General features: G+C 42.4%; 1 protein-coding gene across 3 annotated transcripts in view; it reads left to right on the plus strand.

The window, feature by feature from the left end:
* The window catches only part of LOC133548893 (sodium/calcium exchanger 3-like), an 86,723-nt gene that overhangs the window by 38,818 nt on the left and 21,118 nt on the right, over positions 1-26,787 (plus strand). The window contains exons 3-4 of one of the 3 annotated variants that reach the window (XM_061893844.1): positions 10,272-10,378; positions 21,713-21,730. In XM_061893844.1, coding sequence (XP_061749828.1) covers positions 10,272-10,378; positions 21,713-21,730 — 125 coding nt within the window. The remainder of the gene's footprint in view (positions 1-10,271; positions 10,379-21,712; positions 21,731-26,787) is intronic. The other 2 variants (XM_061893843.1, XM_061893845.1) reach the window with 2 other exon arrangements.

A 26,787-nucleotide genomic window follows, 5' to 3' on the forward strand; every position in this document is an offset into this window, starting at 1 on the left:
GAGCAACTTAAATCAGTCGATTGGTAAGTGTTTGTTTCGCATTAAATGTGGGTGGAAGGAAACGTAATATAGTTGCAAATGCATCTGCAGGTTATCCATACATCTCTGTGCCATGTCTGCTTTAGCATCGCCAGTAAATAGCATGTTAGCATCGATTAGCGTAGAATGTTAGCATCGATTAGCTGGCAGTCAACATTAACAAAACTCACCTTTGTGATTTCGTTGACTTAATGGTTGCAAATGCATCTGCAGGTTATCCATACATCTCTGTGCCATGTCTGCTTTAGCACCGCCGGTAAATAGCATGTTAGCATCGATTAGCGTAGCATGTTAGCATCGATTAGCTGGCAGTCAACATCAACAAAACTCACCTTTGTGATTTCGTTGACTATGGTTGCAAATGCATCTGCAGGTTATCCATACATCTCTGTGCCATGTCTGTCTTAGCATCGCCGGTCAAATGTGGAGACACTCTGGCACATTCAATGGGGGTCTGGCGGCAGACACTTTGGCATCTTGGGGCCAGTGGTGCAACTTGAATCCCTCCCTGTTAGTGTTGTTACACCCTCCGACAACACACCCACCAGGCATGATGTCTCCAAGGTTCCAAAAAATAGTCAAAAAAACGTAAAATAACAGAGCTGAGACCCGGTGTTTGTAATGTGTTGAAAATGAAAATAGTGGGTTTGTTACCTCGGCGACGTCACATTCTGACGTCATCGCCTCCAGCGCGATAAACAGAAAGGCGTTAATTCGCCAAAATTCACCCATTTAGAGTTCGGAAATCGGTTAAAAAAATAAATGGTCTTTTTTCTGCAGCATCAAGGTATATATTGACGCTTACATAGGTCTGCTGATAATGTTCCCCTTTAACAAACTCTCCGTCAGAAAACGCCTTACTTTTTCTGGCAATTTTGTGAGAAATGAGGAAACTTGTCCTGAAGGCTGCAACTCTGCAGTGTGACATTCGGCAAAAAGTCCTTGTTGGGTTGCAGTTTTACCATCAACACATCAGCCTCCCTTGCGCACTTTCATCAGACACATTCTGCTACTTTTCCTCCTGTTTCGTCGTGTCCTGGCGATTCAATTGATATTCTTTAAACACAGCAACCTGTGTAGCACAAATTCAGCACAGGGCTCTAACTTTCTTCTCTGTAAAGAAATACTTGGCAGTCCATGTCTTGTTGAAAACACGTCATTCATCATCAACTTTTCTTTTTTTAGCGTGAGCTGACATGTCGGGAGTAACCGAGCATCGCGTGTCGCTGTGCACCTTCACTCACCGCTCACACACGGACAGACGCCCATAAATAACACTTTTCAAAATTAAAGCAGCACCGTTGTATCGCACACTCAATCAATCAATCAATGTTTATTTATATAGCCCCAAATCACAAATGTCTCAAAGGACTGCACAAATCATTACGACTACAACATCCTCGGAAGAACCCACAAAAGGGCAAGGAAAACTCACACCCAGTGGGCAGGGAGAATTCACATCCAGTGGGACGCCAGTGACAATGCTGACTATGAGAAACCTTGGAGAGGACCTCAGATGTGGGCAACCCCCCCCCCTCTAGGGGACCGAAAGCAATGGATGTGGAGCGGGTCTAACATGATACTGTGAAAGTTCAATCCATAGTGTCTCCAACACAGCCGCGAGAGTTCAGTTCAAGCGGATCCAAGACAGCAGCGAGAGTCCCGTCCACAGGAAACCATCCCAAGCGGAGGCGGATCAGCAGCGTAGAGCTGTCCCCAACCGATACACAGGCGAGCAGTCCATCCTGGGTCCCGACTCTGGACAGCCAGTACTTCATCCATGGTCATCGGACCGGACCCCCTCCACAAGGGAGGGGGGGACATAGGAGAAAGAAAAGAAGCGGCAGATCAACTGGTCTAAAAAGGAGGTCTATTTAAAGGCTAGAGTATACAGATGAGTTTTAAGGTGAGACTTAAATGCTTCTACTGAGGTAGCATCTCGAACTGTTACCGGGAGGGCATTCCAGAGTACTGGAGCCCGAACGGAAAACGCTCTATAGCCCGCAGACTTTTTTTGGGCTTTAGGAATCCCTAATAAGCCGGAGTCTTTTGAACGCAGATTTCTTGCCGGGACATTGTGAAATTGTGACCTTTTTCTTGTGAAATTCTAACTCGTTTTTCGCAAAAAGCTTTTTTATATTTGCATAGTATGTAAATATTATTCTTGTTGTAAATACACTTCTTTATATATCTGGAAAGGCTGCTCCTATAGAGGGAGGCTTTTTTCTCAGCTCTCAAGAAGGTAACAAATACAAGTTGTGTGTGTGTGTGTGTGTGTGTGTGTGTGTGTGTGTGTGTGTGTGTGTGTGTGTGTGTGTGCTGGTGGGCGTTTTTCCCCTTCCGGGAAAGATCACATCTCCTGAAGACGGCGGCCATATTCCACTGGCCAATTAGACTTCCTCCTGAAAGGCTGGAGGCTCTTGCCAGGCGGACATGTTGGATGGCTGGAGGATAAAGGCTGGGCTGGCAGTGATGAGAGGTTGAGGATGAGAGGATGCTCCTTCTTCACACACACACACCTGCAGTGTAAGGTGTGTGTGTGCAGGTTGTTAGAGTGATCGGGCCAGCGCGGTGGACATGTGGTTACAGCACATCTGCCTCGGGGCCTGAGGCTTGCAGGTTCCAATTGATCATTTCCAAAATGTTGAACGCTTTTTGTGTGTTTTTTTGCGCATTTTTTAGTGGACTTTTGTTTTGTTGCTTCTTGGTTTTGGTGTTTATTTCCTTTGAAGCGCTCTTATTTGTTAGTTTTATTTCCTGTTCCTGCACGCTGGCCTTTCTCACCTGTCCTGTATTAGTGCTCAGGAGCTCCACCTGCCTGTGATCATCAAGCAGGGCCTCCAGGTTCATTCTGCTTCTCAGCCCACCTTCATGCTACATCCTGGACTCTCACTTTCTTCTGCTCCTTTTCTGCCTTTTTGGATCTTTTGTCCTTTTCTTTTTCCCTCACATGTCGTGTTGTCACGATAACAATATTTTGGTAGCGGTACTGATGCATTCAAACCAGATGTTCCTCAAAGGGAATTTAAGTTACTGGTCAATCCCAAGTTCTTTTGATGGCACATAAGCTATACTGGGGCGGTATAGCTCGGTTGGTAGAGTGACCTGAAGATTGCAGGTTCGATTCCCGCTTCCGCCATCCTAGTCACTGCTGTTGTGTCCTTGGGCAAGACACTTTACCCCCCTGCTCCCAGTGCCACCCACACTGGTTTAAATGTAACTTAGATATTGGGTGTCACTATGTAAAGTGCTTTGAGTCACTAGAGAAAAGCGCTATATAAATATAATTCACTTCACTTCATTTTAAATGATCACCCAGAACAGAATAGGTATTTTGCAATTTATTCCAAAGCTTTGGAGGGACCAACCTAAAAAACAACACATTCAATTCGCGTCGCCTAGTTGATCTGAAAACCTTACGGAAGCGCTGTCTTCTTCAATATCTCCCTCGCCCCCACACACTGGAACGAATACACATGTTGTCGTGGACATTTCTTAAAGACGATCCTTTAGTGACAAATAGCTTTAAAATTATTTATTAAAGTAACAAACAAATAATAACAAGCTTTGCAAAGCGAGACCAAACCAGAACGACACATCCGTTCGTTCCAGCTTGTTCTAACTCCTTTAGAATTTGACATGACAATTATACATTCTCAAAAGTCCCACCCTCCATGCTCATTTACATACAGTACACCAGTGGAGTGAATACCCAAAGTCCTGGGAAAAAGGAGAGGGTGTCGTTTGCCCAGAAGGGGGGGCACTCAGGAAAGGGGACCAATTTAGCTCTGTTGGGGGTCAGGAAGAGGAAAAACACATGCCCACGTCAACTATAGTCCACATGTTACATCAAAGACACAGGAGACAGAGCTTGATCAGATAATAGATCTCTTGCTAAGTGTCACATTTCTGAGCTGAACATCATTAATTAAAACGAGTACAAGTAATTTTGCTATTACAATGTCTATTGTCCTCCTTAGCTGGGAACAGGAAAAGATAAGAAGGGAGTAGTGCTACTCCCTACATTCCTAAAGCTTGAAGGTTAACACACACAGTTTGCTAGCAGACAAAGAGAGAGAACAAATGGAAAAACACTGGCTGTTTTTAAATATGACTGTGAATATAAAAAGTAACTCTTGCATATATAAATATATATCTCCGACAAAATGATTTTGATACTTTTCTAAATAAAGGGGCCACAAAAAAATGGCTTTATTTTAGCTAAAAAATCTTAGTGTAGATGAAACATGTTTATTATTGTCATTTAGTCCTTAAATAAAATGTTGAACATACTAGACAACTTGTCTTTTAGTAGCAAGTAAACAAACAAAGACTCCTAATTAGTCTGCTGACGTAGTCAGAAACATTGTTTTGTTACAACTAAAAGTTGTCAACTCTTGTTGTTGAAGTGTGTTGTGCTTATTGCTTGTCATTGTATATTACATCTGTATTTGTCGCCATCTTGTGGTCAGGGCAGTTACTACATCGTTCAGAAGTGTGTATTTTGAATCAAACTTTATTGACCGCAAGTTGCATAAAACAAGCAGAGAAATGTAAGGGGCCAGAACCTACTTTATGCTGGTTCTTTTTCCAAGAAATACTGCATATATCTCTTGTTTAAGGTTCTGTCGCTGGTATGTATCATAAATTGTTGTTTTTTGTCTAACATATTTGGAGCTAAATTTATGATTTGTGATGTATGAGAACTTTGTGGTGCTCATTAGCAGTAATGTCATCTAAAATGTCTAAAATGTTTGTTTACCTTCTCATGCCTTGTAAGGTAGCATTACAGCATCTATATCAGGTCTGTCAAAAGTGCGGCCCGAGGGCCATTTGTGGCCCCCAGCTAATTTGTGAATGGCCCCCGGCCCCATTTTAAAAAATACTATAATAAAAATGTTAAACATAAAAGAGTGTAATAAAAGAGTAAACAATGACATGTAACAAGAAAAAGTTGCAATGTTGACACTAATGCGACTGTTGTTGACCTGCTGAAGGCTCCAATTACTCTTCACTTTCAAATATTTTGGGGGGATAATATTGCATATTTTGTGCGAAACAAAGTTTTCTTTCACAAAAAGGGCATCAAGCAAACAAAAAAGTATGAAGAAAATTATAAAATCTTATAATCAAGAGATCCACAGACTTAAAGGCCTACTGAAATGAGATGTTCTTATTCAAACGGGGATAGCAGCTCCATTCTGTGTCATACTTCATCATTTCACCATATTTTTGCTGAAAGGATTTAGTAGAGAACATCCACGATAAAGTTGGCCACTTTTGGTGGCTAATAAAAAAGCCTTGCCTGTACCGGAAGTAGCAGACGATGTGCGCGTGACATCACGGGTTGTGGAGCTCCTCACATCTGAACATTGTTTACAAACATGGCCACCAGCAGCGAGAGCGATTCGGACCGAGAAAGCAACGATTTCCCCATGAATTTGAGCGAGGATGAAAGATTCGTGGATGAGGAAAGCTAGCGTGAAGGACTAAAAAATAAAAAAGACGGTTCCAGGCAGCAGCAGTGGGGAGCGTTTCAGATGTAATTAGACACAATTACTAGGATACTTCTGAAAAATCCCTTATCTGCTTATTGTGTTATTAGTATTTCAGTGAAATTATAAAGTCATACCTCAAAGTCGGATGGCTGCGGTGAACGCCAGTGTCTCTGAGAGAAGCCGAGGAGCCAAGATCACAGCTGCCTTTTTGACAGCTACAGGAGGAGGTCCCATAATCCACTGCAGTCTCCGGTAAGAGCCGACTTAATATCACAATTTTCCCATCCAAAAACTTGCTGGTTGACGTAGAGAAACATGTTCGCTTGACCGCTTTGTGTTAAAGCTTTACAACAAACAAAGAAACACCGGCTGTGTCTCGGTGCTAAAGGCAGCTGCAATCCACCAACAGCATTCTTCTTTGACGTCTCCATTATTAATTGAACAAATTGCAAAAGATTCAGCAACACAGATGTCCAGAATACTGTGTAATTATGCGATGAAAAGAGACGACTTTTAGCCGTGTGTGTGATGCTGGGCTAATATGTCCCCTCCAACCCGAGACGTCACAAACGTGTCATCATTCCGCGACGTTTTCAACAAGACACTCCGCGGGAAATTTAAAATTGCAATTTAGTAAACTAAAGCGGCTGTATTGGCATGTGTTGCAATGTTAATATTTCATCATTGATATATAAACTATCAGACTGTGTGGTCGCTAGTAGTGGCTTTCAGTAGGACTTTAAGCGTTAAAAGTCAAAAAATATAAATATACATTTGGCTTATTTTCAACACTTATTATTTTTTAATCGTTATGAATTATTGACCTATTTAGAGTTCCATTTACTTCACGTCAAATATTCCACTTTGAAATGTTTTGGGGGGAAATGTTGCATAGTTTGTGTGTTTGCCATAGAAATAAGGTTTTAATTGGCCCTGCGAGGAGCTGGTGACTTGTCCAGGGTGTACGCCGCCTTCCGCTTGATTGTAGCTGATATAGGCACCAGCGCCTCCCGCGACCCCAAAGGGAATAAGCGGTAGAAAATGGATGGATGGACATAATGGCTATAAAAATAAAAAAATTAATTTAAAAAAAGGTTATAACGACAGACAGACTTGAAGTTGATCTCGAGATTCAAGCGTTAAAAGAAAAAAATAATAATTTATGACTTATTTCTAACATTTCTATGACTGAGACTCTGCCGGAGACCAAACTTGAGGAAAGACATAAAGGTGAAAAAAACAACTATTGTATTGCTTTAAAAAAAAGAAAAATATCAAAATGGCCCCCAAATACTTTGATTTTTCAGTCTGCGGCCCTCAGTGGAAAAAGTTTGGACACCCCTGATGTACATGAATACATTTGCATAATATATGTACATGTTGACTTTACTGTTTGTCTTTTTACTTTATATGTATATATGTACATGTTGACTTTACTGTTTGTCTTTTTACTTTATATGTACATGTTGACTTTACTGTTTGTCTTTTTACTTTCACCCTTTTAAATGTCAATAAACCTGCTGACACGCTCATGTGTCTTCAGAGTCGTGGCATAAGGAGGGTGTTAAACATCACACATGCACTCCTAACGACACAAACATATCGTCTCATTTATACAACTATTATTTTATACACATTATGAGGGACAAACTGTAAAAATGGATTATTAATCCGCTTGTTCGTTTACTTTTAATATCTGCTTATTTTCTCTTTCAACATGTTCTATCTACACTTCTGTTCAAATGTAATAATCACTTATTCTTCTCTTCTTTGATACTTGACATTAGTTTTGGATGATACCACACATTTGGGTATGGATCATGTCGATACCAAGGATCATACATTGGTCATATTCAAAGTCCTCATGTGTCCAGGGACATATTTACTGACTTTATAAGCATAATATACATTTAAAAAAAAACGAAAGAAGATGTTGTGATGCCAAAAAATATCGACATAATCATAGTAGTATCGACCAGCTAAGCTCCTGTACTTGGTATCATTACAGGTGTAGATCCACCAATGGCGTTTGTTTACATCGTGACGCAGGTGAGCTACAATGTGTAGTGAAGTGTGTTTAGCTATTCGTCATGAAAACATACTTTATTTGTCGCCATGGAGACCAGGATTAGTGATTTAGAAGTGGCTAAAACACTGCCGACTGGGGCTGGACTTTAGCCGCTAGCTAGTTAGCCATGTCTTAAATCACCTCCTCCTGAGGGTGTTTCAGGGTTAGAACTTCAACTTTACCTTTACTTATTAAGACAAAATGTGTCCGTTCTTTCTTTTGTGTCTACAGACTGTCTGCTTGGAAGTACTCTGTGATTGTGCGCTGCCGAACATGCTCGTAAACCAGCAATGTCATGACGGGGGCGTGGTGGGCCGGTACTTTTCAGAGGCGGTATAGTACCGAATATGATTCATTAGTATCACAGTACAACACTAATACCGGCATACCAGTACTTTTCAGAGCTGGTATAGTACCGAATATGATTCATTAGTATCACAGTACAACACTAATACCGGCATACCAGTACTTTTCAGAGCTGGTATAGTACCGAATATGATTCATTAGTATCACGGTACAACACTAATTCCGGTATACCGGTACTTTTCAGAGGCGGTATAGTACCGAATATGATTCATTAGTATCGCGGTACAACACTAATACCGGTATACCGGTACTTTTCAGAGGCGGTATAGGACCAAATATGATTCATTAGTATCACAGTACAACACTAATACCGGCATACCAGTACTTTTCAGAGCTGGTATAGTACCGAATATTATTCATTAGTATCGCGGTACAACACTAATACCGGTATACCGGTACTTTTCAGAGGCGGTATAGGACCAAATATGATTCATTAGTATCGCAGTACAACACTAATACCATCATACCGGTACTTTTCAGAGCTGGTATAGTGCCGAATATGATTCATTAGTATCGCATATGATTCATTAGTATCGCGGTACAACACTAATACCGGTATACCGGTACTTTTCAGAGCTGGTATAGTACCGAATATGATTCATTAGTATCGCGGTACAACACTAATACCGGTACTTTTCAGAGCCGGTATAGTACCGAATATGATTCATTAGTATCGTGGTATAACACTAATTCCGGTATACCGGTACTTTTCAGAGGCGGTACAGTACCGAATATGATTCATTAGTACCGATTATGATTTATTAGTATCGCGGTACAACACTAATACCATCATACCGGTACTTTTCAGAGCCGGTATAGTACCGAATATGATTCATTAGTATCGCACATGATTCATTAGTATCGCGGTACAACACTAATACCGGCATACCGGTACTTTTCAGAGCTGGTATAGTACCGAATATGATTCATTAGTACCGAATATGATTCATTAGTATCGGGGTACAACACTAATACCGGCATACCGGTACTTTTCAGAGCTGGTATAGTACCGCATATGATTTATTAGTATCGCGGTACAACACTAATTCCGGTATACCAGTACTTTTCAGAGGCAGTATAGGACCAAATATGATTCATTAGTATCGCAGTACAACACTAATACCATCATACCGGTACTTTTCAGAGCCGGTATAGTACCGAATATGATTCATTACTATCGCACATGATTCATTAGTATCGCGGTACAACACTAATACCGGTATACCGGTACTTTTCAGAGCTGGTATAGTACCGCATATGATTCATTAGTATCGCGGTACAACACTAATACCGGTATACCGGTACTTTTCAGAGGCGGTATAGTACCGCATATGATTCATTAGTATAGCGGTACAACACTATTTCCGGTATACCGTACAACCCTACTCACATGTGGTCCACCAGTTTGTCCACGCTGGTGATATACAAATACTTTTACCTGCGCATTGCCTACCGTCCCTGCATTCTGTGGTCACGCTTCCAGCACCTAACATTCTTTGTGTCCTCTATAAAGACGCCGCTGCTTCTTGGAAGTTTTATCGACAAACACGCTAACTGCGACCGACGCCCACAAAAGACTCCAACCCTGGTCCCACTTGTGCACTTTGTCACACTTCCTTCTTTTCCACCAATCACACGTCACTTCCTGCCTAAGACGACGTGGTCAGCGATCCAGAAAGAGCAAATCGCTCCTGATGATATCGTTTTGATCGCTTAGCAACCTTGCTCATACATCAGGCCGCCCGCTGACCAGTTAACCAGCGTCTCTCCTCAGTAACGCTTTACAAACGATCAATTAGGGCCATCGGAGGGGGGGGGGGGCCTTATTGAGCTGCTCCCTGGTGATGATGTCACACTCTGATGTTTTTTTGGTTTCCAGAAAGAGGGAGAGGAAAGAGACTTCATTAAAGTGGAGCGCTCCTCCAAGCCAAGCAATAAACTCTGCAATAAACTGCTTCCTTCCATAACGCCGGCGAGGGCTGGGGGGGGGGGCGCGTGAGGGGGGGGAGTTCCCGGCAGCGTCCCGACTGGAACATCAATCCCCCCCCAAAAAATCGATTTGGAGAGCGACACTTTCTTTCATTTAGCGCCGGCTCTCCTTCTTGCGTCCTCGCACGTCCTGATGGATTTCACGCCGACTGTGCTTCACGCGCCGTCCCCATGGCAACCACACTGACCTTTTCACCTCCTAACCTTTCCTGCCATGCAGATTATTAATCCTATTTCCATCGCAAACTAACATCTTCTCTCTCTCTCTCTCTTCCTATCCTCCTCCTCCTCCTCCTGCTCATCCTCCGCAGCAAAGTCATTCACGTGAAAATTATTGACGACGAAGAGTACGAGAAAAACAAGAACTTCTTCCTGGAGCTGGCCGAGCCCCGCATGGTGGACATGAGCCTCCAGAAAGGTGCAGTACGCCGCTTTCCTCTTTCTGTCTGTGGCCTGCCTTCTTATTTCAGTTTCCCACGTCTTCTCTTTTCTGCGAGGATTCCTCTTCTTTCTTGTCTTTACTTTTGCTTTCAACTTAATCTTTTTTTGCCCCAAACTGAAATCCAATTCACCTGATGGATCTGATTTGTGACAAGCATGTTTTGTTTCAAAGTATTATTAGAATATAAGCATCACAGGGCATTGCACTGTATTTTTCAAACTACAAACCCCGTTTCCATATGAGTTGGGAAATTGTGTTAGATGTAAATATAAACAGAATACAATGATTTGCAAATCCTTTTCAAGCCATATTCAGTTGAATATGCTACAAAGACAACATATTTGATGTTCAAACTCATAAACTTTTTTGTTTTTGCAAATAATAATCAACTTAGAATTTCATGGCTGCAAGACGTGCCAAAGTAGTTGGGAAAGGGCATGGTCACCACTGTGTTACATCACCTTTTCTTTTAACAACACTCAATAAACGTTTGGGAACTGAGGAAACTAATTGTTGAAGCTTTAAAAGTAGAATTCTTTCCCATTCTTGCTTGATGTAGAGCTTAAGTTGTTCAACATATCGTATTTTACGCTTCATAATGCACCACACATTTTCCATGGGAGACAGGTCTGGACTGCAGGCGGGCCAGGAAAGTACCCACACTCTTTTTTTACAAAGCCACGCTGTTGTAACACGTGGCATGGCATTGTTTTGCTGAAATAAGCAGGGGCGTCCATAATAACGTTGCCTGGATGACAACATATGTTGTTCCAAACCTGTATGGACTTTTCAGCGGTAATGGTGCCTTCACAGATGTGTAAGTTACCCATGCCTTGGGCACTAATACACCCCCATACCATCACACATGCTGGCTTTTCAACTTTGCGCCTATAACAATCCGGATGGTTATTTTCCTCTTTGTTCCAGAGGACACCACGTCCACAGTTTCCAAATATAATTTGAAATGTGGACTCAGCAGACCACCGAACACTTTTCCACTTTGCATCAGTCCATCTTAGATGAGCTCGGGCCCAGCCAAACCGGCGGCGTTCCTGGGTGTTGTTGATAAATGGCTTACGCTTTGCATAGTAGAGTTTTAACTTGCACTCAGAGATGTAGCGACCAACTGTAGTTACTGACAGTGGTTTCATGAAGTGTTCCTGAGCCCATGTGGTGATATCCTTTACACACTGATGTCGGTTTTTGATGCAGTACCGCCTGAGGGATCAGAGGTCCATAATATCATCGCTTACGTGCAGTGATTTCTCCAGATTCTCTGAACCTTTTGATAATTTTACGCCCCGTAGATGGTAAAATCCCTAAATTCCTTGCAATAGCTCGTTGAGAAATGTTGTTCCAAAACTGTTTGACAATTTGCTTACAAAGTGGTGACCCTCACCCCATCCTTGTTTGTGAATTACTTAGCATTTCATGGAAGCTGCTTTTATACCCAATCATGGCACCCACCTGTTCCCAATTAGCCTGCACACCTGTGTAAATTCAAGCCTGTGCTTATAAATTTGAGTGTGATGTAAGGATACCATCATGAAAAGCACATTTAATAAAAAAAAAAAACGTTATTATGGTCTTACCTTTACTTATAAATGAAGTCCATGCGCAGCTCCTTCTGATCAAAAGCATCGATAACTTGTTTATAGAAGTCTTCCTTATCTTTCTTCAGTTTTAAAAATCTCTGTCTCGATGGAGATCTTCCTTTATTACCTCCTGCTTCCATTGAAAGTCCAGTTTAGAAAACTGTTTTATTTTAGATATGTAATCCTCCATGTTAAAAGTGCAAGCGAGAGGAAAAACTAAAGGATCGCTGCTCACTCTTGCTGCTTGTTGTCACTTCTTCTGCAGCCGAGTAGTCGCAAGAAGGATCACTAGCGCCCTCTACCACCAGGAGGCGGGAGTCATTTAATGACTCATATTTGACACACGCAGCTACGGTATATTAATAAAACATAGCTGCTTACTGTTCTTTTTAGCACATTCAATAGCTTGGACCTTAAATCCTACTGAATAGCTCTTAATCTTCTTCCCTTTATGCGATTTCAAATGATTGAAATCAGCCTCCTCCATTTTGAAAATGATGACAGGTGAAGTGTCACTCGTGACGTGACGAGTTTGACCCGGTGGAAATTCTAGACATGCACTAACAAAAATAATATTTTGCGAAACGAGTTTGACCCGGCAGTAATTGTAGGCAAATGCTAATTATTTGGTGAAACGGGTTTGACCCGGCGTTAATCCTGAGCCGGCGGTAATGCTAAGCATGCGCTAATTATTTTGCGAAACGAGTTTGACCCGGCAGTAATTCTAGTCAGGCGCATACTATATACCCGGCGGCCGTTCAAGGAAATGCGGTATCAAGGCACCAACTTCACTATCCCGACGGTGGGCTATGTGGAGTTTGAAGATCCTGGGTGCTCAGCTGTTGAGGTTGATGCAGTGCACTGGTACGCTTGATTGCAGCGCATGATGAGTCAGTCCACTGGCAGACGGCTCAGACGCAGATAGGAGGTGACAGCTGCAGCCAAGGAAGGAAGCTGCATGCCAATAACCAGCTTCGCCCAAACAAAGCACGTCGGTAAAAGTGGACTTGTGTGCAGATGACAAAAAGGAGACGATGCAAGCGACATTAACCACAAGTGTCAGCCTGACAAGGTGTGATGTATTGATGATGAAAACATATTTGTCTTCCTCTGCCTGTGAAGAAAACTTTGCTTTGATTCCTAAATAAGAGCGAAGACACCCGCCATGACAGCTTTGTTGTTTCTTCCTCTTATGCATACTTGCCAACCTTGAGACCTCCAAATTTGGGAGAACGTGACATTTACGCGTCCTGTGATTGGATACTCACCGGGACCCTTAGTGGATGAATTAGAGAACACATACAGTTGATAGACAGTTGCAACAGCCAATCAGATCACAAGTTGTTGACAGTAGCTGTTCTGTTCCAACTAAAAGTTGTAAACTCTTGTTGTTAAAGTGTGTCATGCTTGTTGTTTAATGAACATTGTTACATGTGTGTTTGTCGCCATCATGTGGTCAGGGCAGTTACTACATCTTTGACAAGTCTCTACTTTCAATCAAACTTTATTGACCGGAGGTTGCAGAAGCCAAGCAGAGAAATTTAAAGTTAAAGTACCAGTGATAGTCACACACACACTAGGTGTGGCTAAATTATTCTCTGAATTTGACCCTTGTTCACCCCCTGGGAGGTGAGGGGAGCAGTGAGCGGCAGCGGTGGCCACGCCCGGGAATTATTTTTGGTGACTTAACCCCCAATTCCAAGACTTGATGTTGAGTGCCAAGCAGGGAGGTAACGGCTCCCATTTTTATAGTCTTTGGTATGACTCGGCCAGGGTTTGAACTCACAACCTACCCATCTCAGTGCGGACATATATTTTGGATTGTAGGTGGGGTTTTTTTTTACCATTCCCGTTCATATTTGGCTGTATTTGTTGCATTTCGCTGGATTGTAAAATATGTGGATGGAGAGGGGGTGTGATGTTCATATCTTGTCAATATTCAGTGTTTTATCATTCATAGGTAATATTGTAAATCCCACATTCTTTATTTTCATGTACATTCTGGGTGTCTCATTCAGTAAAAAAAAAGGTCAAATTCCATTCTATTTTTTTAAAGCAGTCCGTCATAAGGTTTTTAGCTTTCAATTAGACATTATTGTGAGGTTTTGTATTCGTGTTCATAAAAATCAGATACACCGGCCCCCAGCCACATTTTTTCTCAAAATTCCCCCCCGATAGCTCAGTAGTTAAGACTGCTGACTTGGAGTGAGAGGAGCTGGGTTGGAACCCCACTCTGGTTGATGGTATTTTGTTCTACCTTATCATACTTTACTGAGCCATTTGTCCTTACATTTGTGTATGAAAAAAAATATTTTCTCCACAAGACCCAGAATAGCCCCGTGTTTAAGATTGTTGACTTGAAATGAAAGGGAATAGGTTCAAACCCCACTCCGGTTGGCTGTATTTCATTCCACCTCATCATATTTTAGTGAGCCAGGAGTCATCGATTTAATTTGTGTTCGGAACACAATCTGTTGCTAAATCTACCGTCTTCCGCCTGCTCCGCCGTTGAGGTCTTCACCGTATCCCTGGCTAGGGGGCGGTCAGGTACTAGGCCTTTGCCAAGGTCCACCTGGGGTAACAGTAGTAAAGGGCTTAACCTCCTAATGCCTGCCCCAAGACCCCATTGAGGAGCCTCCACTGCCGGATGCACTTTAACCTCATGCCCAGGACACTGGTAAAATATCCATCCATTTTCTACCGCTTGTCCCTATTGGTGTCGCGGGGGGTGCTGGAGCCTATCTCAGCTGCATTCGGGCGGAAGGCGGGCCAACACAGATAGACAACATTCACACACTAGGGACCATTTAGTGTTGCCAATCAACCTATCCCCAGGTGCATGTCTTTGGAGGTGGGAGGGGCCTATCCCCAGGTGCATGTCTTTGGAGGTGGGAGGGGCCTATCCCCAGGTGCATGTCTTTGGAGGTGGGAGGGACCTATCTCCAGGTGAATGTCTTTGGAGGTGGGAGGGGCCTATCCCCAGGTGCATGTCTTTGGAGGTGGGAGGGGCCTATCCCCAGGTGCATGTCTTTGGAGGTGGGAGGGGCCTATCCCCAGAAGCATGTCTTTGCAGGTGGGAGGAGCCTATCCCCAGAAGCATGTATTTGCAGGTGGGAGGAGCCTATCCCCAGGTGCATGTCTTTGGAGGTGGGAGGGGCCTATCCCCAGGTGCATGTCTTTGGAGGTGGGAGGGGCCTATCCCCAGGTGCATGTCTTTGGAGGTGGGAGTAAGCCGGAGTAGAACCCACACAGTCACGGGGAGAACATGCAAACTCCACACAGAAAGATCCCGAGTCCGGGATTTAACTCAGGACTACTCAGGATCTTTGTATTGTGAGGCAGACGCACAAACCCCTCATCCACCGTGCTGCCCACTGGTAAAAGATAAAGTGTAGAAAGCCCCCAATTTCAGGAAAAGTAGTCTTGATTTCTGAGTTGTCTTTCGGGGTTTGTGCGGGAGTACTTGGTGTCGATAGAAATGTTCTTTTTTTCATTACTTTTCCTCTTTTTTTCCTCAAAGGGTGCTCGCAAACGTCCAGCATTGTAAACAAAAAGGTGTCTACCCCGCCCCCTTAAAAGGTGCCCTGCAGGTAGGCCTCAAGTCATTCTAGATTGATGTTCCGTGTCATGCCTTATAAGGAAGTTCCTGCCATTAGTGTGCTTTCCAAGGACTCTCCTCAATTCTCCACCATGTTCCCCGTGAAATATGGATGAAATATTTCAGCAAGCATACTTGAGAGCTTGGCTTTCCCACCGTGACGTATCCTCTGGAGGGTTTCACGCTCGCCAACCGGCCGTCGCCTTCAATTCATCGCAGCCCCTTTTTTTTTTTTCCTTCGTTCCCGGAGCTCATTAGGTGGCCTTAGGCAGACAGGCAGAGAGGCGGGGTCACAGGCTACATAAATCCTGACGGATCGACGAGGACCTTTTGGCGTCGCTTTAATAGTCAAGCTAATGTCGCCTTTGTTAGCGGTCAAGCTAACGTCATCATTAATGGAGCTACTGAGTTTCTGGGCTTTCTTTGCTGGTCTAACATGACCACAAGTCATCATCAGAATTAAAGATTAAAACAATTTACTTTCCCAAAATATGTAAAAGTATTCATAGTCTCTTCATGTCCTATTATTCTCCTTCTAGGGCTGTTGTTTTTACTTTTACTTTTTATCCAATCAGAATTCAGCTAGCTTATGTTGCCATGCTGTACCAAATCTGCCTTCAGGATCAACACTGTGTGCACTGTAAGGGAACGGCCACATACAGTTGATAGACAGTTGCCATATGGGCGGCATAGCTCGGTTGGTAGAGCGGCCGTGCCAGCAACTTGAGGGTTGCAGGTTCGATTCCCGCTTCCGTCATCCTTGTCACTGCCGTTGTGTCCTTGGGCAAGACACTTGACCCACCTGCTCCCAGTGCCACCCACACTGGTTTAAATGTAACTTAGATATTGGGTGTCACTATGTAAAGCGCTTTGAGTCACTAGAGAAAAGCGCTATATAAATATAATTCACTTCACAATTCACATATCCAATCAGATCACACGCTGTTGTCAATAATGCCTTCTAGCTGGTCTCACGTACACGTCCTGTGATTGGATACTCACCGGGACCTTTAGCGGATGAATTAGAGAACACATACAGTTGATAGACAGTTGCAATAGCCAATCAGATCACAAGTTGTTGACAGTAGCTGTTCTGTTCCAATTAAAAGTTGTAAACTCTTGTTGTTAAAGTGTGTCATGCTTGTTGTTTAATGAACATTGTTACATGTGTGTTTGTCGCCATCATGTGGTCAGGGCAGTTACTACATCTTTGACAAGTCTCTACTTTCAATCAAACTTTATTGACCGGAAGTTGCAAAAGCCAAGCAGGGAAATTTAAAGTTAAAGTACCAGTGATAGATAGATAGATAGATAGTACTTTATTGATTCCTTCAGGAGAGTTCCTTCAGGAAAATTAAAATTCCAGCAGCAGTGTACAGAGTTGGGATCAATTTAAATAAAAGTAAAAAGTAAATAATGGGCGTTTAAACGGAAACAAAATAGAGAAATATTACAATAAGAATAAAAACTAAAAAGCAACAATGGGAATAAAAATATAACAGTAAAATAAGAATATAACAAGACAAAGTAGGCAGTAGTGACCATGTTATGAAAACTTATTGCACTGTTAATGTTATTGTTTTGCATCCACACACAGTCACACATAGTCTCACACACACACACACCCATCCCCTTTGTTCACCCACTGGGAGGTGAGGGGAGCAGTGAGCAGCAGCAGTGGCCACGCCTGGGAATCATTTTTGGTGATTTAACCCCCAATTCCAAGCCTTGATGCTGAGTGGCAAGCAGGGAGGTAATGGCTCCCATTTTTATAGTCTTTGGTATGACTCGGCCGGGTTTTGAACTCACAACCTACCCATCTCAGGGTGGACTCTCTACGGTATACGTGTCTTTGGAAGTGGGAGGGGCCTATCCCCAGGTGCATGTCTTTGGAGGTGGGAGGGGCCTATCCCCAGGTGCATGTCTTTGGAGGTGGGAGGGGCCTATCCCCAGGTGCATGTCTTTGGAGGAGGGACGGGTCTATCCCCAGGTGCATGTCTTTGGAGGTGGGAGGAAGCCGGAGTAGAACCCACATGCAAGACATGCAAACTCCACACAGAAAGATCCCGAGCCCGGGATTGAACCCAGGACTACTCAGGACCTTCGTATTGTGAGGCAGACGCACTAACCCCTGTTCCACCGTGCTGCTCTTGATCAAATTGGACAGACGTGCTCGTCAGTCCTTTTAGGGAAACTAAGTCCATCTGACTTAAGAGACATAAGTCACATGACCGCAGGAGCGTCGCGGAAGAAGGAATGACACAAGCGGTTTTTTTTGGTTTTCTTCCAGGGCGCCATCGCCCTCGCTAGGGAGTCTCTGGGAGGTTGTTGTCTAGTAACTGTTGCCACGGCGACAGTGGGGAAGCGTAGAAGTGTTGATTGTGGCACAGAGAGAGAAACACAGCGGCTGTGAGGCTTTACTCCTCGGGTTTGTTCCGCCGCCATGTCACCTGACTGTGGCGTGAAATATTGCCACGCACGTCTTGTTTTGTCTCAGCCCGGCGTGGCACGGTGTCCGCCATCATGTGACATGTCGGAAGGTCGCAGAGGTCACGTAACCCTGCCGGCTTCTTGTCGATGTTTGTCACAACATGGACACTTTGCTATGGGAGGCCCTTAGGGACATTATTCCAAATGACCTCTTACACACACTCCTGAAATGCTCTCACATAAACAACTCAAGTGTATTTTCTCACACACACTGCTGAAATTATTTCACACACACTACTGAAACACTCACACACACACTACTGAAACACTCTCACACACACTCAACTGAAACACTCTCACACACTCAACTGAAACACTCCCATACACACTACTGAAACACTCTCTCACACACACTGCTGAAATTATTTCACACACACTACTGAAACACTTTCATACACATTACTGAAACACACACAACTGAAACACTTAACCACTCGAATGAAGCATTTTCATACACACTGCTGAAATCTTCTTACACACACTACTTAAATTATTTTACACACACATCTGAAATCAGCTTACACACACTAGTGAAACACATACACACACTACTGAATAAGTCTCACACACACTCTTGAAACACTCATAAACACAGCTGAAATCTTCTTACACACACACACTACTGAAATCCCCTTAACACACACACTACTGAAACACTCATACACACTGCTGAAATCTTCTTTCACACATACTACTGAAACACTCTCATACACACTAAAAAGCTAACATATTAACAGTTAGCATACATGATATACCAAAATAGTTGCCTTTGAGGTATATACTGTACATGTAAAATTAGCTACAAAACTAATAACTAACAGTTGACATGCGTAAAGTAAAAAGCTATTTGACTCTGAGGCTTGTACCTGTAGAATTAGCTAAGAAGCTAGCATGCTAACAGTTGAAATGCGTAAAGTAATCAAATATTTGACTCTTAATGTGTTTACCTGCAAAATTACAACACACAAGTCTTCAGGTAGGTGGCGTAGCAGCAACTTATAGAATGGTTTGTACGGGTAAATACATAAAAATGAATAGTATAAGGTTCTCAATCATATTTCAATTTGGGAGGGGCGGGAAAAAATGGGAAAAAAAAAGATATTTGTTCAATGTGATGCAAACACGTATTTACATAATAATGCTAAAGAAGGTTCATGCTAAATGGAATAAAAAGCTGAAATGTGCGTCACCTTATTCCTCTTTATCTCACGCTTCCTCCCACAAAACGAAGCTCCTCGACCCGTTTGCTGGTAAACATGATCGATTAGGGGCGACATTACAGGAACACACAGTATGAAATATTCAGACGCAGGCTGGCTCCCCACAGGGCGACCACATGGAAGCAGGCCTGGAACTACTTCCTGCCGTACTCCTGCACGCCGTGGTGTGGCGGCGAGGCTTCCTGTGATGACGTACTCACATTTGAGCTTTTATACAAACCCCGTTTCCATTTGAGTTGGGAAATAGTGTTAGATGTAAATATAAACAGAATACAATGATTTGCAAATCCTTTTCAAGCCATATTCAGTTGAATATGCTACAAAGACAACATATTTCATGTTCAAACTCATAATTAACTTAAAAATTTGATGCCAGCAACACGTGACAAAGAAGTTGGGAAAGGTGGCAATAAATACTGATAAAGTTGAGGAATGCTCATCAAACACTTATTTGGAACATCCCACAGGTGTGCAGGCTAATTGGGAACAGGTGGGTGCCATGATTGGCTATAAAAACAGCTTCCCAGAAAATGCTCAGTCTTTCACAAGAAAGGATGGGGCGAGGTACACCCCTTTGTCCACAACTGGAGCGCTGTCTTTTTCATGGACGCCCCTGCTTATTTCAGCAAGACAATGCCAAGCCACGTGTTACAACAGCGTGGCTTTGTAGTAAAAGAGTGCGGGTACTTTCCTGGGCCGCCTGCAGTCCAGACCTGTCTCCCATGGAAAATGTGTGGCGCATTATGAAGCGTAAAATACGACAGCAGGGACACCGCTCTTTTTTTACAAAGCCACGCTGTTGTAACAGGTGCTGAATGTGGCTTGGCATTGTCTTGCTGAAATAAGCAGGGGCGTCCATCCTTAGATGGCAGCATATGTTGTTCCAAAAGCTGTATGTACCTTTCAGCATTAATGGTGCCTTCACAGATGTGTAAGTTACCCATGCTTTGGGCACTAATGCACCCCCATACCATCACACATGCTGGCTTTTACACTTTGTGTCGATAACAGTCTGGATGGTTCACTTCCTCTTTGGTCCGGATGACAGGATGTGGAATATTTCCCAAAACAATTTGAAATGTGGACTTGTCAGACCACAGAACACTTTTCCACTTTGCATCAGTCCATCTTAGATGATCTCGGGCCCAGAGAAGCCGGCGGCGTTTCTGGATGTTGTTGATAAATGGCTTTCGCTTTGCATAGTAGAGCTTTAACTTACACTTACAGATGTAGCAACAAACTGTATTTAGTGACAGTGGTTTTCTAAAGTGTTCCTGAGCCCATGTGGTGATATCCTTTAGAGACTAATGTTGGTTTTTGATACAGTGCCGCCTGAGGGATGGAAGGTCACGGTCATTCAATGTTGGTTTCCGGCCATGCCGCTTACGTGGAGTGATTTCTCCAGATTCTCTGAACCTTTTGATGATATTATGGAGCGTAGATGTTGAAATCCCTAAATTTCTTGCAATGTCACTTTGAGAAAGGTTGTTCTTAAACTGTTTGACTATTTGCTCACGCAGTTGTGGACAAAGGGGTGTACCTCGCCCCATCCTTTCTTGTGAAAGACTGAGCAGTTTTTGGGAAGCTGTTTTTATAGCCAATCATGGCACCCACCTGTTCCCAATTAGCCTGCACACCTGTGGGATGTTCCAAATAAGTGTTTGATGAGCATTCCTCAACTTTATCAGTATTTATTGCCACCTTTCCCAACTTCTTTGTCACGTGTAGCTGGCATCAAATTCTAAAGTTAATGATTATTTGCAAAAAAAAAATAAAGTTTATGAGTTTGAACATCAAATATGTTGTCTTTGTAGCATATTCAACTGAATATGGCTTGAAAAGGATTTGCAAATCATTGTATTCTGTTTATATTTACATCTAACACAATTTCCCAACTCATATGGAAACAGGGTTTGTATGTAAGGATTGAGAATGAAGTTGCACTCGAGCTGATTGTTAATCCTCACCTTACCTTCAGGCCTGATTGTTGGTCGCCATTAGCGTCCACGTTGTGACTCATAAAAGTAGTTGTGTTGGCGAAGTGCGCTTGTTTTCTTCAACAAGACAGCTGTGATTAGGCTGCATGCTGATAACACACACACACACACACACACACTTCAATTATGTCCCTCTGCCTTATCGTCACTATTACCAGTCTTTGTCTGCCACTGTGTGTGTGTGTGTGTGTGTGTGTGTGTGTGTGTGTGTGTGCGTGTGTGTGTGTGTGTGTGTGTGTGTGTGTGTAGAAATGAGCTGATTGGTGTGCTCCTGCAGGGTGATAAATTAGAAATAAATATATAAGTATATTGATTACTGCTGCTGTTTGTGTCCTCCTTCGACCTTCTCCTTCATCCATTCATTTATATTTTCTCTCATTTTTCTTCATGTCTTCTTGTCATGTCTTCAGCGATGCTGCTGGCCCACGGTAAGGCCCCCACCCCCCCACCCCCACCCGTTTGCACCGTGTGTGTGTGAAGTTTTTGTTATGCAGCGTGGTGGTAATGAAAACAATGTTTGCTGATGAAACATAATAAGTAGAGCTCAGACGTGCACTAATGAACATGAAGTTTGACATCAAACTGATGACCATGAGCATGAGTCCATACAAACATGGCGGGCACAAGAGAAGCAGAATAAAGTCATGGATTTAAACCACAAGTACAGTATTTCCTTGAATTGCCGCCAGGGTGCTAATTATTTTTAAACCTCCATTCACTCCGGCACTTACCAAAGGCATGCGGTAAATTTAGGCCTGCGCTTATAAATTTGAGTGTGATGTAAGGATACCATCATGAAAAGCACATTTAATAAAAAAAAACGTTATTATGGTCTTACCTTTACTTATAAATGAAGTCCATGCGCAGCTCCTTCTGATCAAAAGCATCGATAACTTGTTTATAGAAGTCTTCCTTATCTTTTTTCGGTTTTAAAAGTCTCTCTGTCTCGATGGAGATCTTCCTTTATTACCTCCTGCTTCGATTGAAAGGCCAGTTTAGAAAACTGTTTTATTTTAGATATGTAATCCTCCATGTTAAAAGTGCAAGCGAGAGGAAAAACTAAAGGATCACTGCTCACTCTTGCTGCTTGTTGTCACTTCTTCTGCAGCCGAGTAGTTGCAAGAAGGATCACTAGCGCCCTCTACCACCAGGAGGCGGGAGTCATTTAATGACTCATATTTGACACACGCAGCTACGGTATATTAATAAAACATAGCTGCTTCCTGTTCTTTTTAGCATATTCAATAGCTTGGACCTTAAATCCTACTGAATAGCTCTTAATCTTCTTCCCTTTATGCGATTTCAAATGATTGAAATCAGCCTCCTCCATTTTGAAAATGATGACAGGTGAAGTGTCACTCGTGACGTGACGAGTTTGACCCGGCGGAAATTCTAGACATGCTCTAATGAAAATAATTTTTTGCGAAACCAGTTTGACCCGGCAGTAATTCTAGACAGGTGCATACTATATACCCGGCGGCAATTCAAGGAAATACGGTATTTCAAAGATGATATATTTTCTACCTGGATAAGATGTCATTCATGCAAATAAAGTGATTAGAACTGGAAAAAGTGATCTTTAATACACCTGATGTTGACGTATTATAATTAGGACTAATAACGCCTTAACTTTCCTCTAATGTTGGTATATATTGAAAAAAATTGGCAGGCAATTAAGGTGCACACGTCCTCTCTGACCCTCCGCCCATTCCGTTGCACGGGAGAATGTGTGTGTGTGTGTGTGTGTGTGTGTGTGTGTGTGTGTGTGTTCAGTGACTGTTGAGGCCCACGCTTGGAACAACAGAGCAGAAATGGAGAAAGGAAAGAGTAGATGATGGGAAACCCAGGACCTTCTCTCCACCACACCGTACCACACCACTCTCATCCACCATGACACCACGTCACTGCAGCACTTCAAGTTCAAAAGTACCCATGATAGTCACACACACACACACACACACACACACTAGGTGTGGTGAGATTATTCCCTGCATTTGACCCATCACCCTTGTTCACTCTCTGGGAGCAGTGAGCAGCAGCAGTGGCCACGCCCAGGAATATTTTTGGGTGATTTAACCCCCAATTCCAAGCCTTGATGCTGAGCGCCAAGCAGGGAGGTCATGGCTCCTATTTTTATAGTCTTTGCTATAACTCGGCCGGGGTTTGAACTCACAACCTACCCATCTCAGGGCGGACACTCTAACCATCTAACAATCTGCATATAAATGATTAATTCTACTGTTTTTGCTGATTAATCGCATGAGTTAAAGTGTTTACCAGCCCGATTGTTACTCACTACATCAGGGGTCGGGAACCTTTTTGGCTGAGAGAGCCATGAAAGCCAAATATTTCAAAATGTATTTCCGTGAGAGCCATATCATATTTTTTAATACTGAATACAACTAAATGTGTGCATTTTTAAGACCAACATTTTTAGAGTACTGTATTTTTCAGAGTATAAGTCGCTCCGTTAAATCGCACCAGCTGAAAATACATAATAAAGAAGGAAAGAAACATAAATAAGTCGCACTGGAGTATAAGTCGCATTTTTTGGGGACATTTATTTGCTAAAAGCCAACACCAAGAATAGACATTTGAAAGGCAATTTAAAATAAAGAATAGTGAAGAACAGGCTGAATACGTGTAGGTTACTTTATGGGCTACTATTCATCAATCAGGCTAGGAAAAGCTTCATTCGATGACCAAGCGTCACGAAAATAAAAGTTAAATATAATAGAAGAGGAACTTGCAAAAACATGATGCTAAAGTGGAAATGTAAACATCCATCCATTTTCTACCGCTTGTCACTTTTGGGGTCGCTGGAGCCTATCTCAGCTGCATGCGGGCAGTAGTAAACATGGCCCTGGAAATTAAAATGTATTCCTGGGGTTGGTTTGCACTTGGACTAGAGGTGTTTTATAGCATTTATCGGCCGATAAATGCTATAAAATGTAATATCGGAAATTATCGGTATCGGTTTCAAAAACTAAAATTGACGACTTTTTAAAACGTCGCTGTGTACAGAAGTACAGGTCGCCAATAAACCTTAAAGGCACTGCGGCATAGCTCGGTTGGTAGAGTGGCCGTGCCAGCAACTCGAGGGTTGCAGGTTCGATTCCCGCTCCCGCCATCCTAGTCACTGCCGTTGTGTCCTTGGGCAAGACACTTTACCCACCTGCTCCCAGTGCCACCCACACTGCTTTAAATGTAACTTAAATATTGGGTTTCACTATGTAAAGCACTTTAAGTCACTCGAGAAAAGCGCTGTATAAAAATAATTCACTTCACGTTATATGAGGCATAAATAACCAACTGAGAAGGTGCCTGCTATGCTAACCTAACATATTATGGTAAGAGTCATTCAAATAAATATAACATATAGAACGTGCTATAAATTTACCAAACTCTCACTCCTAATCCATAAATCCCATGACATCTTATACGTCTAGTCTCTTACGTGAATGAGCTAAATAATATTATTTGATATTTTACGGTAATGTGTTAATAATTTCACACATAAGTCGCTCCTGAGTATAAGTCGCACCCCCGGCCAAACTATGGAAAAAACTGTGACTTATAGTCCAAAAAATACGGTATAATAAGTCCTTTATTCTTTTTAATAACATTGTTATTAAAGCTAACCAATAATAAATATATATCACTTCTTACCATTAATGCGACTTCTTGAACAGGTGCGAAAGAAAATAGATGGTTGGATTAAAATGCATGACAATGTTTTGTACTTTGAACGTTATTTTTAACACTGTGATTACCTGCGGAATTATTATTTACTTATCGTGTTAAGCAATGTCAGCTAAGATTAATCTGAGAGCCAGATGCAGTCATCAAAAGAGCCACATCTGGCTCTAGAACCATAGGTTCCCTACCCCTGCTCTACTTGGAAGGCATGACTTTTTGTGCACAGTCCTCCTAAATTGTGACCACAGCATCTTTTATTCTGGCGGTGAAAAGATGAGGAATTTGAAACAAGAATTGCTGTGTAATTGATTTAAGACTGTGTGTGTGTGTGTGTGTGTGTGTGTGTGTGTGTGTGTGTGTGTGTGTGTGTGTGTGTGTGTGTGTCTGTCAGAGTGATGTGTAATAGTGTAGTTAATATTTGATGGGGAGTGTGTTGGTGGAGGATGGAGACAAGGTGCCTGAGTGACACGCAGTGCATGATGGGAAGGCTCTCGGAGGCGCCGCGCTTCCTGCGTGATCCACCTGGACAGTGCTGAGTGGACAGTGTGTGTGTGTGTGTGTGTGTGTGTGTGTTCGTGTGACTTCAGTGTCATGCGAGCCTTCAGGAACTTTCTTTCCAACAGATGCAGGAATCTATTTTGTTTATTCCGTCCTCAAAAAGTGAGCGTGATTCCCACAAAAAGTGTGCTGCTGTGTGCCGGCAACTGCTGATTTGCAGACAGTTGCCATGGAGACGGACATGTTGCATCACCTATGAAAGCAGACACTCTGCTCCCCTCACACCTTCTATTATTATTATTATTATTATTATTATGTATGCTATAGCAGCAAGTGTTTGTGATATTAATATTCTTGTCATAATCATCAATACTGGAATAATAAAATATTGGTTTCAGGAGCCTCGCCTGAATTCAAAAGTGTTCTTCCATACATGACTGATTGAAATATGTCATAGAAAATTATAAATATGAACATTATGTTTACATTATATGTCAATTACAGCAAATGTTTTTGCTCTACAATTAAAGACCAAAAGCATTTTCTAATTTCACAGCCATTCACCATATAACATGCTAACTGTAACTGTGAAAAAGTTAGCATGCTAACATTAGCATGCTACCTCTTTTAGACAAGTTTGCAGCCGAATACTTGATTGTCATATAATTTGGTGTTTGACACAAACAGTTCACATGCTAATGTTAGCATGCTAACCGGGCAACGGCTAGCATCTAAGGAACACAATTTAATTTGATGTAATCCAACTTTCAAATTTGTTTTTGACACATGCTAACTGTGAGCATGCTAACATTAGTATGCTACCTATAACGTGCTAACTGTAACTGTGGAAAAAGTTAGCATGCTAACATTAGCATGCTAACTTTTTTTAGACAACTTTGCAGCCGAACACTTGATAGTCATAGAATTTGGTGCTTGACACAAACTGTTCACATGCTAATGTTAGCATGCTAACCGGGCATCTATGAAACACAATTTAATTTGATGTAACCTAGCTTTCAACTTTGATTTTGACATGTGCTAACTGTGAGCATGCTAACATTAGTGTGCTAACAGTAACTGCGAAAAAGTTAGCATTATAACATTAGCATGCTACCTTTTTTAGACAAGTTTGCAGCCGAACATTTGATAGTCATATAATTCGGTGCTTGATACAATCTGTTTTGATTGTTTGATTAAGACTTTTATTAGTAGATTGCACAGTACAGTACATATTCCGTACGATTGACCACTAAACGGGAAAAACCCCAATAAGTTTTTCAACTTGTTT

Source organism: Nerophis ophidion, linkage group LG03, assembly GCF_033978795.1.
Source record: "Nerophis ophidion isolate RoL-2023_Sa linkage group LG03, RoL_Noph_v1.0, whole genome shotgun sequence".
Taxonomy (NCBI): Eukaryota; Metazoa; Chordata; class Actinopteri; order Syngnathiformes; family Syngnathidae; genus Nerophis; species Nerophis ophidion.